This window comes from Hypanus sabinus, chromosome 9 (assembly GCF_030144855.1).
Source record: "Hypanus sabinus isolate sHypSab1 chromosome 9, sHypSab1.hap1, whole genome shotgun sequence".
In the NCBI taxonomy this organism is placed as follows: Eukaryota; Metazoa; Chordata; class Chondrichthyes; order Myliobatiformes; family Dasyatidae; genus Hypanus; species Hypanus sabinus.
Window position 1 is genome coordinate 95,165,998 of NC_082714.1, and position 13,936 is coordinate 95,179,933.

At 50.5% G+C, this 13,936-nt stretch overlaps 1 protein-coding gene across 2 annotated transcripts in view; it reads right to left on the bottom strand.

Moving 5' to 3' along the window:
- Nucleotides 1–10,553, bottom strand: part of LOC132399649 (insulin receptor-related protein-like) — a 34,280-nt gene extending 23,727 nt beyond the window's left edge. For both annotated transcript variants that reach the window (XM_059980246.1, XM_059980245.1), the window contains exons 1-6: nucleotides 10,136–10,553; nucleotides 4,497–4,812; nucleotides 3,089–3,231; nucleotides 2,443–2,587; nucleotides 1,163–1,377; nucleotides 446–572 (exon numbers count right to left, since the gene is read on the bottom strand). In XM_059980246.1, the coding sequence (XP_059836229.1) occupies nucleotides 446–572; nucleotides 1,163–1,377; nucleotides 2,443–2,587; nucleotides 3,089–3,231; nucleotides 4,497–4,812; nucleotides 10,136–10,538 (1,349 nt within the window). In that variant the 5' untranslated portion in view covers nucleotides 10,539–10,553. The remainder of the gene's footprint in view (nucleotides 1–445; nucleotides 573–1,162; nucleotides 1,378–2,442; nucleotides 2,588–3,088; nucleotides 3,232–4,496; nucleotides 4,813–10,135) is intronic.
- Between the last annotated feature and the right edge of the window lie 3,383 nt (nucleotides 10,554–13,936).

Consider the following 13,936-nt stretch of genomic DNA (forward strand, 5'->3'; position numbering starts at 1 on the left):
CACCTTCTTATTCTGACTTCTTCTCCCTTCCCGATGAAGGGCTTTGGCCCGAAACATCAATTCTCCATTTCCCTGCGCAGATGCTGCTCGACCTGCTGAGTTCCTCCAGCATTTTGTGCCTGTGACACAAAACCTAGAGAGCATAGCTTTAAACTGAGAGAGAGAGAATGTTTAAAGCAGATTTATAGGGAGTTTTTACACAAAGTGGTGGGTGCTTGTAATGGACTGCCAGGGGGGATGGTGGAAGCAGATTAGGCAGCAAGGCGCTTGGGAGGACTCGTGAGCGGGCAGGGAGTGGAGGGATACATAATGTATGCACGTAGGTGGCATTAGTTTAATTGGGCATGTTGGTCTGCGCGGACACATGGGCCGAAGAGCCTGTGGCGTGCTGTACTGCTTTCCGTTATTCGATCAAGGCCTGACCCACCCCTCCCACAGCACTTACGCGTCCTTGTAATAGACGATGAAGCTAATGAGGTCCTTGAAGTTGTGGGGCTGGTACCGTTCCCAGGTCAGCAGGATGCGGTCGGTGTAGGTGGTGTTGGAGATGAACTTCAGCACGTGGCTCTTACCTGCGCAAAAAGTCAGCCAGTTCAGCCGGGTGAACACCACACAGCAATCCGCCCCAAGAAGTGGGAGACTTACAGAGGGAGCTTCACTCTGTGTCTGACTCCAGATGTATGTGGTGGGTTAGTATAGAGGAACCTTCACTCAAGACTACGGTGGGGGGAGGGTGCTAATCGGATGGTATACAGGAAGCTTTACCTTGTGTCTGAACCCGGGGTGTGTGATCGGACAGTGTGGAGTGAGCTCACTCTGTGTCTGACCCCGGGCTGTGTGTGATGGAGCAGTGTAGAGAAATCTTCACTCTGTGTCTGGCCTCGGGGGTGGGCGCGGGGGGGGTGGTGGTGTTGGGACAGTGTAGAGAAATATTCACTCTGTGTCTGAGCCCGGGGAGGGGTGACGGGTGGTGTGGTGGGGGTTTATTCCCTTCGACATACTAATTTAAAAGCGACAGCGGAGAGTGACGAACGAGTGGTGTGGGGGTAAGTTGAGGAGTGGTAAGAATTGGAGGTGAAAGGTGCTACGTCGGTGGGTCGTCCCGAGGAAGGGGGAGTGAAGGTGTGGGGATTTCCGAGACGCTCGCTTTTGGCGGACTCACAGGAGACCCGGTCTCCGTTGGTGCGCGGGTTGATCTCCGCCTTGTTCTGGCGGCCCTTGGTGCCAGTGACTTCCTCCATGCGGTAGATCTCGGACAAGCAGAGCTTGGGGTTGAAGGCGAAGTAAACTCGCCCGACCGGAATGGAGAGGCGGTGCTGATTCCAGTTCCACAGCTGCCGCAGGTTCTGGTTGTCCAGCACGTATAGCGTGTAGTTCCTGAGAGGGCGGGGGCACAGACACTGTCACAGCCTCTCCCCATTCAACACCAATCTCCGCTGCCATCGACTGTCTCCTATCCCACCACCACCCACTCCCCGATCATCACCCCACCGCCACCTCCTCCGAGATCTACACCCCTACACGACCAAACCCCCTCCCCTCGCGGTAGCACGACCCCTTCCACAGAGTATCCGCTACACCCCACCAGTTCCCCTCCTTCCACCGACTCCCCCTCGGCCAGAATCTGTGACCTTAACTGTGGGAATAGATCCCTAGGGTCTCGCCTCTATATGCTCACCCCACATAATGCGCACACAAGGCACCCGTGTACCTCGCATATATACACATACAATGCAGACACTCAGTAGTCATAAACTTTGCAAAGGTACGCATGCAATGGTTAGTCACGCCACATACACCCAAAGACACAAAGCGTGCTCACACAGTGAACAAACGAGTCAGAATGTATAAATGCACACACGCATTTCACATATGAACAGAACACAAGACACACAAAAATACAATAAGTCGACCCTTTGCATTCATGCAGTCACAAAGCTGGAACGGGTCCACTTGGCCCATGCTGACCACGAGGTCCCAGTTTCCAGCACCTGGACAATAGCTTTCTTAACATTTACTATCCACCTGTCTGTCCAACTGTCTTTTAAATGTTGTTATTATACCTGCCTCAAACACTTCCGCTGACAGTTCATTCCGACCGCGCCAGCCTCCGGGGTTTAGACGCTTCGATTCTCCAGACAATGATAGCTAGCGCGGTCCCTTTAAAGATTCTGTCCGACCCCACTAATGGGCTGCCATGTTTTAACACCAAAATTTGGACGAATACTGACACATACATTCATTACACATGCACTCTACGTGCACTCTATACACAGAGATTCACCACACTGCAGAGACATCGGCTGTTAACTCTCTCTCTCTCTCTCTCTCTCACACACACACATACACACTCTCCCCATCCTCCCCACACACACGCCACAGCATGACATAGCCCCTGAGGGAGCAGGAAAGGTTGACCTTAGAATTCTCTGGACGACCTACCCGTCGACCATCGAATCTCCGCGGATCAACTTGAGGTTGGCGAAGAAGGAGAGTGAGACCAGAGCAAAGGAGTGCTTTATCTTCAGGAAGCCGGTGATGGTTTCGATGAGACCCAGGCTAGCCTCCAGCTTCACTGCAAGGTCGTCTACGGGGAGGCAACATTTAGTCAGGGAGAGGTGCAGGGTTGGGGATGGTGTCGTTCCAACCTCAATCCCCCAGGACTTTCGTTCCTAACCCTGGGCTCATCCCGGCCACATCAGTCACCGCCTCAGGAACACCCCGTATGGACCGGAGTTAAAATGCAGGACCCTGCCGTCTCCTTTCCCCGCCACCCTCCACCTCACAGACAGTAGATCGCCCACCTCCTCCAGGACAGGCAATCGGGACTGCAGACCCTTGGGATCCCACTATTCGGGGGCAATCTGTCAGGGGTTGGCTGTTGTTAATGTCCACCGTGAGGGAGCACAGTCTGCGAAGGATCTCCCTCAACTCCTGCACTGTGAAGTAGCCCGCCCCAAGAGGGATCTCCCTCCACCTACCACACCGTGAGGGAGCACTCCTGGCGAGAGATCTCCTTGTCCCCACACCCGCTCCCGGCGAGGGATCCACTCTCCCCACCCCCCGTTGAGGAATCCTCGGCACTCACTGCCTCCGCGGATGTTGATGATGAGGTTGCCCTCGACGACCGTGCACTCGGAAAGCTGCTGGGCGGCAGCCAGAGAGTCGATGGTCTTGGTGCCCACGTGGCAATACTTGGGGCAGTGTCCCAGGCACTTGCTGCAACCCAGGCTGCGGAGAGAAGGGTGCGTTAGACAGACAGAGAGAGAGGCGACGGTGGAGGAGAGGGGCAGAAACAAAGGTAGAGAAGGAAAAGGCAGGTAGAGACGAGGAGGTGAGAGAGAAGTCGGATGAAGAGAAGTGAGAGATAACATAGCAGAGGAGGAAATCGAGGTTGTGGGAGGGGGGAAGGGAGACAGTAAAAGTGGAGAGATTAGAGAGATACAGAGAGTGAGGGTGTCAAAGAGAGAAATGTAGTGTCACTGTAGCAGGGAGAGTAGAGAGAGAGGGTGATAGTTGTTCACGTTTAATCCCTGGATCCAGAACACAGCGACGGACATACACACGTGGTAGACTGCACAGATGCCGAAAATCTGGAGCAACACTCGCAGCAACTATGGAGGGAAATGAACAGTCGGCGTTTCAGGCTGTGACCCATCGATCCTGCCAGTTGCAGCGAACGGCATGGCGGTCGGATGGAGGAATATTTACCATAAACATCACTCGCACTGAATATTTCGAACCAAGCCCTGGAATGCTCACAGAGCGAAGATCCCTCTGTACGTGAGCAGGTGGACATGAATCCCGCGGGAGCCGGTGCCGGGCCTGGACCACCGCCGCGGTAAGGGCGGACTCCGCGAACGGGCACCTTTAGCAGCCGGATACTGCATGGCGGCCGCTTCCAGGATTCGTTCTACCGGTTTGAGTTGCTTGCGGTCTGAATCAGAAGGTCTCCTGGAGTTGGTGGCGGATGTGGGCCAGACTAACATCCGCCTTTGGCTTCTGTCCAAATTTTATTTTCAGTTCCTAATGTAAGGTCTCGGCACGAGACATTGACATTTTAGTCCCATCCATTGATGCCGCCTGGCCTGCTGAGATCCTAAAATGTGTGTGTGTGTGTGTGTGTGTGTGTGTGTGTGTGTGTGTGTGTGTGTGTGTGTGTGTGTGTGTCCGTGTGTTTAAGGATGTGTGTATATTTGGGTGCTTGTGAATTATTGCATGTGTATGTGTGAATGCGTGTGTGAGTGAGTGCGAGTGTATGCGCGTGTGTGCATGAGTGTGTGCTGCTCCAGATTTCCAGCATCTTCAAGACTCCTTGTATCTCCGTCTTGCATTTGCTCGCATCCTTCCCTATTTCTCCATTGAATTTCACCTCTCGTTGCAGCCAACCCCTTCTCCACCACCGTGCTTCCCCTCCCTCCCATCCCCCCCCCCCCCCCCAGACTCGCGGCTCTCTCCGACCCCTCCGGACCCAGACGGGATTCAGCACTTCCTACCTGCTGTTGTCGCGCGTATATCCGGAGGGGCACTCGGGCAGGCATTCCCCCTGGAAGACCACGAAGGGAAGCCAGTCTTTGGAGTGCTCGGAGGTCTTGTGCAGACTGGCGCAGTATTCCTGGGTGACGCAGCGCCAGCCCGCGTGCTTGTACGTCCTGACAGGGCAGTGCTGCAGGCAGGCACCCTGGTAGTGGTAGTTCCGGCACACCAGGCACATGCGGTTGTCCCCGGGACGACGGCAGCCGCCCAGGCACTCCCTGTGACAGCATTCGCCGCTTGCGGTACAGCTGCGGTCCCTGCACTTACTGGGGCACACTGTGGGAGAGAAGACAGGTTAGACCAGACACCGACGAGTCCAGCCTGAAAGGCCGAACGACCACGTCCAGGAACGTTTCATATAATACAACATAGAAACGTAAATCGCAGGAACAGGCCATTCGGCCCACAATCTTGTGGCGAACCACTTACATTAGTAATCAAATGGCCAACTAATCTCTCCTGCCTACACAATGTTCATATCCTTGCATTTTCCTCACATTCATGTGCCTATCTAAATGTTTCTTAAAAGTCCCGAATGTTTATGCCTTAGCCGCCACCCCAGCTACCACCTCTCTTTCTACTTATGTCATAATACCGGACGGAAATAGACCGTTCGGCCCAACTCGTCCCTACTGATGAAGATGAGCATCTAAGCTGGTCCGGTTCGCCCGCGTTTAGCCCCATATCCCCTTGAACATTACCAAACCAGGTCTATATCCTACAGTTAAAGAAACCTAGCGGAGTAAACCGTTCGGCCTAGCTGTAGTATCACGGACGGTCACGTGGCAGGGGCACGGGCACTTTGGTCCCCAACATTAGTTTACACGAAGCTCATTTTATTCAGCCCCACATTGCCATCGACTCCGACTCCCACCCAGATTCTTCACGTCACCCACACTCAAGGTTACGGGGAGAAGGCAGGGTAACAAATGCCATGATCGAATAGCGGAGCGGAATCGATGGGCCGAATGACCTAATTCTGCACCTATACTTTATGTACAGCGAAACGTACTGTGAAATGTGTCGTTTTACGTCAACAGCCAACGCAGGCGAGGATAATCTACTTGTAGGATCGGTCGTTGGGAATTGAGGCAAGGGAACAACTGTGCCAAGCACGGAGTCATACAGACAAACAGACAACGCCGGAGGTCGGGATCAAAACCGCTGCGCCATTGATCCTGTCTTTTTTTAAATGATTCACTGGCATTACTAGTCGCCCTTACTTTCCGCTCGAAACAGCTAGGAGTTGGGAATATCGTCCAGAAAATGGGAATTGCTCCCCTCATCTTGACATAACTTGTACGATTGCCGGCCCTCCCATCAGTGTGTGAAAGCGCAGCAGTTGCCTCCCACAGCCGTAGTTTCCCATCTTCTCTTCCCAGCCACTCGCCGGCGCATCCCCTCTGCCATCTCCCCCCCCCCCAAACACACACACACATCCTACAATCCAGTCACCACCTCTGTGCAGAACGTGGCACACCGCTCCAGCTGCGGCGCTGTGTGCATCTCCCTACACCCTGAGCTCCACACGATCGAGGCGCATCCTACCCTTTCCATAACTCTGGAAAATCCATGACCCTTCCTCACAATAATCTCTCATTCCCGAAATCACTCTGGTGAACCTCTGGACCCTCTCAGATGCCAGCATATATTTTCTTAGATAAGGGGCCCAAAACTGCCAAAATACTGCAAGTGCATTTTGGCCCATGCCGTATAAAGCCTCAACATTCTCGCTGCGGAATTCTAGTCCTCTGAAAATGAATGATAACTTTGCATTTGCCTCCCTGACCACCAAATGAACCTGCAAGTTCACCTTTAGATAAAGGACTCCCAAGACCCTTTGAGCTTCTGATTTATGAATTTGCTCCCCATTTAGAAAGTAGATTACGCCTTTATTCCTCTACCAAAGTACAAGAGTGTGCTGTACTCCGACTGCCACTTCTTTGTCCATTCTCCTGATCTAAGTGTTTCGGCAAACTCCCTGCTTCCTCAACACTGCCCGCCGCTCCGCCAAGCTTTGTATTGGTCTGAGCTGTACTTCCCCTTTTTTGTAATAATATTCTTCGCTGTTTTCATTTTAATGCTCAATGTACTCTAGGTAGCACATAGTCAAAAGTTTTTCATTGTACGGAATATAGAACAGTACAGCGCAGGAACAAGCCCTAGGGAACACGATGTCAGTGCCAACAATGATGCCAAATTAAACCTACCCTATATGTCTGCACACGGTTCATATCCACACATTGCTGCCTGCCTATATGTTTATCTAACTGCTTCTTAAACGCCTCTACAGTCCCTCTTCAACCATCACCCCAGGCAGCACATTCCGAGAACCCACTCGCCGTGTAAAAACTATTTGTTCCGTACAACCAGGGAAAAGGCTGTGACTATCTGCCCTGTCTATGTTTCTCGTGATTTTATATACTTCAATCAGGTTCTTTCTTCGATGCTCCAGAGAAAATAATACAATTTTTGTCTACTCTATCCTCGTAGCTCATCCGCTCTAATTCAGACAACGACCTGGTAAACCTCTGGGCCCATAACCTAGGGGTCGATGGATCAAAAGTATCTCTGCTACAATTTTACATGCTGCGTGCAGAGGCCGGAGTTCATTGGCGCCGAAAACGTGGCGACATTTGCGGGCTGCCCCCAGCTCATCCTCGGATTATGTTGGCCGTTGTCGCAAACGTGGCCCAGAAATTATTTTAATACATAGGACATAGAACATAGAAGGGTACAGCGCAGGAACAGGCCCTTCGGTTTATCAATGTTGTGTCGAACTGGTTAAATTAGTAATTAAATGACCAACTAAACTAATCATTTCTGCTTACACAAGGTCAATATCCTTTCATTTCCCTCACATTCAATGGCTATCTAAACATCTCTTAAAGATCCCAAATGCATCTGCCTCTACGGCCACCCTAACCAGGATATCCAAGGCGCCCACCACTCTCTGTGCCCTCTCCCTCCACCCTCTTCCTCTATTCTCTTGTTAAGATGGACAGGACGCCACTGTCCCGAAGCCGTTAGCGCGACATTGTTACAACTCGGGGCTTCGGAGTTCAGAGTTCAATTCCGGCGACGTTTTGCAGCAGTAACAGGGGATCATATAGTTACGGTGACAGACTGGCGATTCTGTGGGCGCGAAAAAGAAACACGGTGGTACTTTGCCTCCCAGGTGCCAGGGTCTGCGATGTTTCTGAACGCGTCCACAATATCCTGAAAAGGGAGGGTGAGCAGCCAGAAGTCGTGGTACATATAGGTACCAATGACACAGGCAGAAAAGGGAGGCTGTCCTGAAATCAGAATACAGGAAGCTGAAAGCAGGACCTCAAGGGTAGTAATCCGGGATTGTTGTCTGTGACATACGATAGTGAGGATAGGAATAGGATGAGGTGGTAGATAAATGCGTGGCTGAAGAATTGGAGCGTGGGGGGGAGAGGACAGGGATTCATATTTCTGGATAATTGGTCCTTCTTCTGAGGTAGGTGTGACCTGTACAAAATGGACGGGTTGCACTTGAATCCGGGGGGTGGGGTGCAATATCCTTGCGGGCAGGTTTGCTAGAGCTGTTAGGAGTGGTTTAAACTAATATGGCAGGGGCTGAAAACCAGTATGATGGAGCTGAGGATGAACCAGCAGGTTTACAAGTAGATGACGGTGTAATATAAATGGAAGGTACTACAAGTCAATGATTGGGTACAAATGCAAACAGAGCAAACAGTTAAATTGTACCACAGAGGCAAAATTCAGGAGGGCGAAGAATACAGGACTGAAGGTGCTGCATTTAAATGCAAGTAGCATTCAGAATAAGGTGGATGAACTAGTGGCACAATTAGACATTGGTTGCTATGACATCGTGGGCATCACTGAGTCGTGGCTGAAAGAAGTTCATAGTTGGGAGCTTAATATCAAATTATATATTTTGCATCGAAAGGACAGGCAGGAAGGCACAGGCGGTGGTGTGGCTCTGTTGGTAACAGGTGGAATGATATCTTTGGAAAGAGGTGGCATAGGATCAAGATCAGAATCTTTGTGGGTGGAGTTAAGAAATAGCAAGGGTAAAAGGGTAAAAAATTATAGAAATCATATATAGACCTCCAAATAGTAGCCAATATGTGGGGGACTTCAATATGCAAGGGATTTGGGAAAATAAGGTCCGTGTCATATCGAAAGAGAGGGACTTTGTTGAATGTCTATGAGTTAGCCTTTTAGAGCAGCTTGTGCTTGAGCCTTCTAGGGAAAAGCTGTCTTAGATTGGGTTGTGTAAAATCCAGATTTTATTTGGGAGCTTAAGGTAAAGGAACACTTAGGAGACAGTGATCATAATATGAGTGAATTCATACTGCAATTTGAGAGGGAGAAGCATAACTCACCTGTATCAGTATCGCAGTGGAATAAAGGGGATTACAGAGGCATTAGAGAGGAAGATACCCAGGTGGATTGAAGGGGGTTACTGGCGGGGATGACGGCAGACCAGAGGCGGCTGAAGTTTCTGGGTATAGTTCACAAGGTCACATAAGGTAGAAAAAGTGGATAATTGGATTTGGATAGAAAGTTGGATGATTGGGACATGTTTAAAATCCAGGAAAAGGCAAACGTAATTATGGCATTCATTTCGAGGGGAATATTATAAAAACAATGAAATAATGTTGAGGCTTTATCAGACACTAGCCAGGCCGCACTTAGAGTATTGTCAAGAGTTTTGGGTCCGAAATCTCGGAAAGGATGTGTTGTCGTTGTAAAGAGTCCAGAGGAGGTTCACGAGGTTTATTACGGAAATGAAGGGGTTAACATTTGAGGAGCGTTTGCTAGCTTTGGGTCTGTACTCAGTGGAATTTAGAAGAATCCGGGGGATCTCACTGAAACCTACCGAATGTTGAAAGGCCTAGATAGGGTGGATGTAAAGGGGATGTTTCCTATCGTAGGGGTGTCCAGCTTCTGTGGAATGCTCTGCCACAGGCAGCTGTGGAGGATGATGCTATCGGTATATTTAAAGCGAAAATTGATAGTTTCCTGATTAGTCAGGGCATCAACTGTTATTGCGAGAAAGCGAGTGTATTGGGTTGGGTGAAAGCCAGGATCAGCAATGATGGAATAACGGACCAGACTCGATGGGCTGAATGGTCTACTTCCGCTCCTAACGTCTTACGGACTCTTTGTACGTTCTCTCTCTGGAATGCATGGGTTTTCCAGGGTGCTCCGGTTTCTTCCCATAGTCCAAAGACGTACTGTGGGGCGGTTAATTGGTCAGTGTAAATTGTCCCCTGATAAAATTAGAGTTAATCTGGGATGCAGGGATGCTGGGGCAGCATGGCTTGAAGGGCCGGAAGGGCCTACACCGCGCTGCATCGCTAAAATAAATAATTAATGATTACTTTATCATTTTTCATCGATATATCGTGTAATGCATCCGTGGCGTCGACTACCATCAGAGTACATGTGACAAATAAAACTAATTTTTAAATGTTTTAAATATCGCAGTGAACCCCTCTCATACCCTGTGCAAGCCTTCCTGTAATGCATCGACCAGGTCTGCCCACGTAGATGGAAATTGCCTACAAGGGTGTCGGCGGCGGTAACAAACGGACACAATTACCTTTCTGGCAGTGGGTGGAGGTCCAGCAGCGGTAATCCGTCTGACCCTTGAAGCTGGTCTGCGCGCAGGGGTTGCCGCCGTCCATGGCTCCCGGACACACGTCTCCACACTCTTCCACCTGCTTGTTGCCGAAGACGAAGCTGGTCTCGCCAGAGTTGAGGATGAGCGACCAGTCGATGGTGGAGAGGTGGCAAAGTTCCTGGTTCTTCTCGATGCGCACATCACCCCGCAGCACGTTGGTGAGGCCGAACAGGCCGATCTCCCGCAGGTGCGGCATCTCGAAGATCACCATGGCGTAGTTGAAAAAGAGATTAGTGCCCTTAATAACGGCCAAGTTGGGGAAGAGCTCCCGGAGGCTCTCGAGGCCGTAGACGCGGAAGATGAGCAGGTAGTCGGTGATCATGGTCAGGCGGGGAAAGGAGAAGCCCCGGAAGTCCTCGGCCTTGGTGTTGAATAGCAGGAGAATCTCGAGATCCCCCTCGATCACGGTACAGTTCTCCAGCTTCTGCAGCTGACTGACTTCGTGACGGACATCCACGCTGCCGCAGACTGCACGGGGAAGAGAGCGAAGGTGGAGCGTTACCAGGGCTTGGTGGGCAGAAAGAGGGAGAGGGAGAGGGGCTGGGTTAGGGAGTAGATTCTGAAGAGTGGGAGGGGACCGTTCATTGATTCAGGGGAAGGAGAAGGGCAAGGGGGACGGAGAGGGGCTGGGAGAAAGGAGTGGAATATGGAGGATGGAAGGGGCCCTTCTCCGGGCTCAAGAGACTAGGGCAGACAGAGAGCAATTGGGGGGGGGGCAGGAACGAGAGAATGGAAGGGTACAATTACAAAATTCCAGAGGTTGGAGAAAAAGGGACTGGGAGATGAGGGGACAAGAGGTAAGGGGAGAGAGGAGGGTTGGAGTGAGAGAGAGGGGGGAGTGGAGGGGTTGAGTACCGGAGTTCCGGAGGCTGGAGAGAATGGGATATGAGGGACGAGGGATAGAGGGAAGGAGAGGGGAAAAGTAAAGGGCAGTTTGGGGAGAGGGGATGATGTCTGTTACCCAGGCTTCAGAGATTGGGGTGGGATAATGCGAGAGAGTGGTAAATTAAGGGAAGGGGTCAAAGGGTGAAGCTAAAAGTAGACAAAAATCAAGAGGAGGAAATAAAAGGAATGGATGGGAAAGGGAAAATGGAGTCCGCAAGGAGCCTGTTACTGGAGCTTCGGACGCGGGGCAGTGGGGAAATGGAAGGGGGAGAAGAGAGTGAGGGAAGGGGATATGAGGTGAAAAAATGTGTGAAGGGAAGATGTGATAGGAAGGAGATAGAGAAGATAGGGGGCCGCAAATGGGGAGGGGGAGATGAGGGACAGAAGAGGGAAGGGGGAGGGGAAGGGGTGGAGGGAGAAGGAGAGGAATGGGAAACTGTGAGGACAGTTTCCTGGGATTTCGCAGTCTGGGGTGGGAGGGGAGAGGGAGCAGAAAGTAAGGAGAGTAAAGGGAAAGGGAGGAGGGGAGTGGAGGGTTAAGAGGGAGCAAGGGCATCAAGTGCGGATTGCAAAGAGAGAAAAGGTTAAAGATAGAGAGACGGGGAAGTTGAAGGTGACAGAGCCATTGCAAGAGTTGGATAGGGAGGGAAGAATAAGGGGGCAGGAGGAGATAATGAGGGAGAATAGAGCTGGGGGAGATATAGGAGAGGCAAAAAAGGGCGAAATTGGGAGAAACAGAGTAGAGAGGGAAGGAGAAGAAGAGGGTGAAGAGAGAAAGAGGGAAGAAGGAGAGAGAGAAGAGAAAGACTTTCCCATCACTGAACCTCTGGTCCTGATTAGGATCACCCGCCAGTGAAGAACCTTCCCCCTCACAAAGTGGGAAACCCATCAGTTAATCTGCGAACAGAAAGATTTTATCATCAGCCACGACGTTGGCAGTGGGTTCGGTCCCACGTTCTCTGGGGACTGGGCGTCACTCACAGCCTCCCGCCAGCGGGGCCCCGAGTTAACCTCGTGTCGGGCTCTGGCACCTTGCCCAGCTTTGATCACATGCAGCTCACACAGTAATGGGCATAGTCATACAGCACGGAAAAAGGCTCTTCGGCCCATCTCATCCATGCAGATTCGTAACTGGACCCATTTTCCGCGTTTGTTCCATGACCCTTTGAACCTTTTCTATCCACGCATCTGTCCGAATAAGTTTTAAGCGTCCTTATCACACCCACCTCTACAATTTCCCCGATACCTGCCCAAATGTGTTTTAAAAGTCCTCTCCCAGCAGCTCGTTCCATTTACCCACCGCCTTGGGTTAAATAGCTGCCCTCACATATTCAGTGCCCCAGGGCAAAACTGAATGTGCGGCTCGTCTCTGGACCACTCTGTGTTGCTCGAGTTTTGGAACCGGCACACCCCTGCAACCTAGTACGGGTGGACGGCGGGGTGGGGGGGGGGGTGGTGGTGAGAGCGGGTGGTCGAGCTCAGGCTGAGTTCACCAGTGCTGAGCATGAGACTTGAACTAACCGCTGGCCCGCAGGCGTTCGAACATTTACAATACAGTGATCAATTTCAACCTAATCAATGGGGAAAAGAGTGATCAATTTCACACCATCCGATCCGAAGAATGATCGATTTCATCTCTAAGTGGGGAGTGGTGACCACTTTAATGTCGATTTACAGTCACTTTCTCACCTAATCAATAAATCCGGTATTAATGATTAAACTCGCCGCTAATCAGGACAGATTCGGTGACGTGTTCCGCCGCTAATCGACCAGCAGTTCGCCATCAGTTTCAGCGCTCAAAGGTTCATGATCAATATTCCCCTAATCCATTTAGTAATGTTGGCGACAAACCAGCAAATGAGGTGACATACAGAAGGAATAAGGATTACACAGAGCAAACAAGTCTCCACAGCTACGCTGAGGGACAAGGAGCAACAAAATACGTCAGAGCTAAGTAAACATGTTTTGAAACAGACTTCCATTACCAAAATATTTTCCTTCTCGGTAAAGGTTTATTCAAGGAGAGTGAGAGAGCCTCATGTTTGTCCTGCCCGGACTTCCCATTTTTCTGTGCCACGTGTAAGTGTTGTCGGTGACAGGATTACAAGGGGCCAACTCTCTTGAGTCACCGTGATAACTCCCACCAGCACAGAGGCGTTTATCAAACAATCCTTGTAACCTGCTCGGTCACTGAGAGTTGGTAACCAGTTTCAGCCCCATGGATCAGGAAACAAAGATGTATCATCCATCGACAGGTAACGATCCAGACCCCACCCCCACCAACTGATTTGAAATTGGTGATTATTTTCACCCCTAATCAATAGGAGAGTAGCGATCGATTTCATCCCTAATAAATGAAGTAGTGATCAATTTCACCCCTTGTCAATGGGAACGTAGTAATCAATTTCACTACAATTAACCAGGACGCAGTGATCAATTTTGCCTTTAATCAACGAGGTTCTGCTTAATTTCACTCCCCTCTCATCAGTGGGAAAGCAGTGATAAATATCTCTCCTAATTAATGCGAACTCATCAACTTCACCCTGATCAATCGGAAAGCAATGGTCAATTTTACCTTTAATCAATGATCAATTTCACCCGACCGATTTCATCCCTAATTAAATGAGAGGTGGTGATCGGTTCACTGTTAATTGATATTAGTTTACAATCCAATCAACAAATCAGGAATTAGTGATCAAATTCATTCCGAATCGTGTCAGAGTCAGAGATTAATTCCACCCCTAATCGATCAGCAGTTCGGATCAGTTTCAGCGCCACGTGATCAGGGGTCAGTGATCAATATCATCCTAAACCATTGGGAATTGGGGATTAATG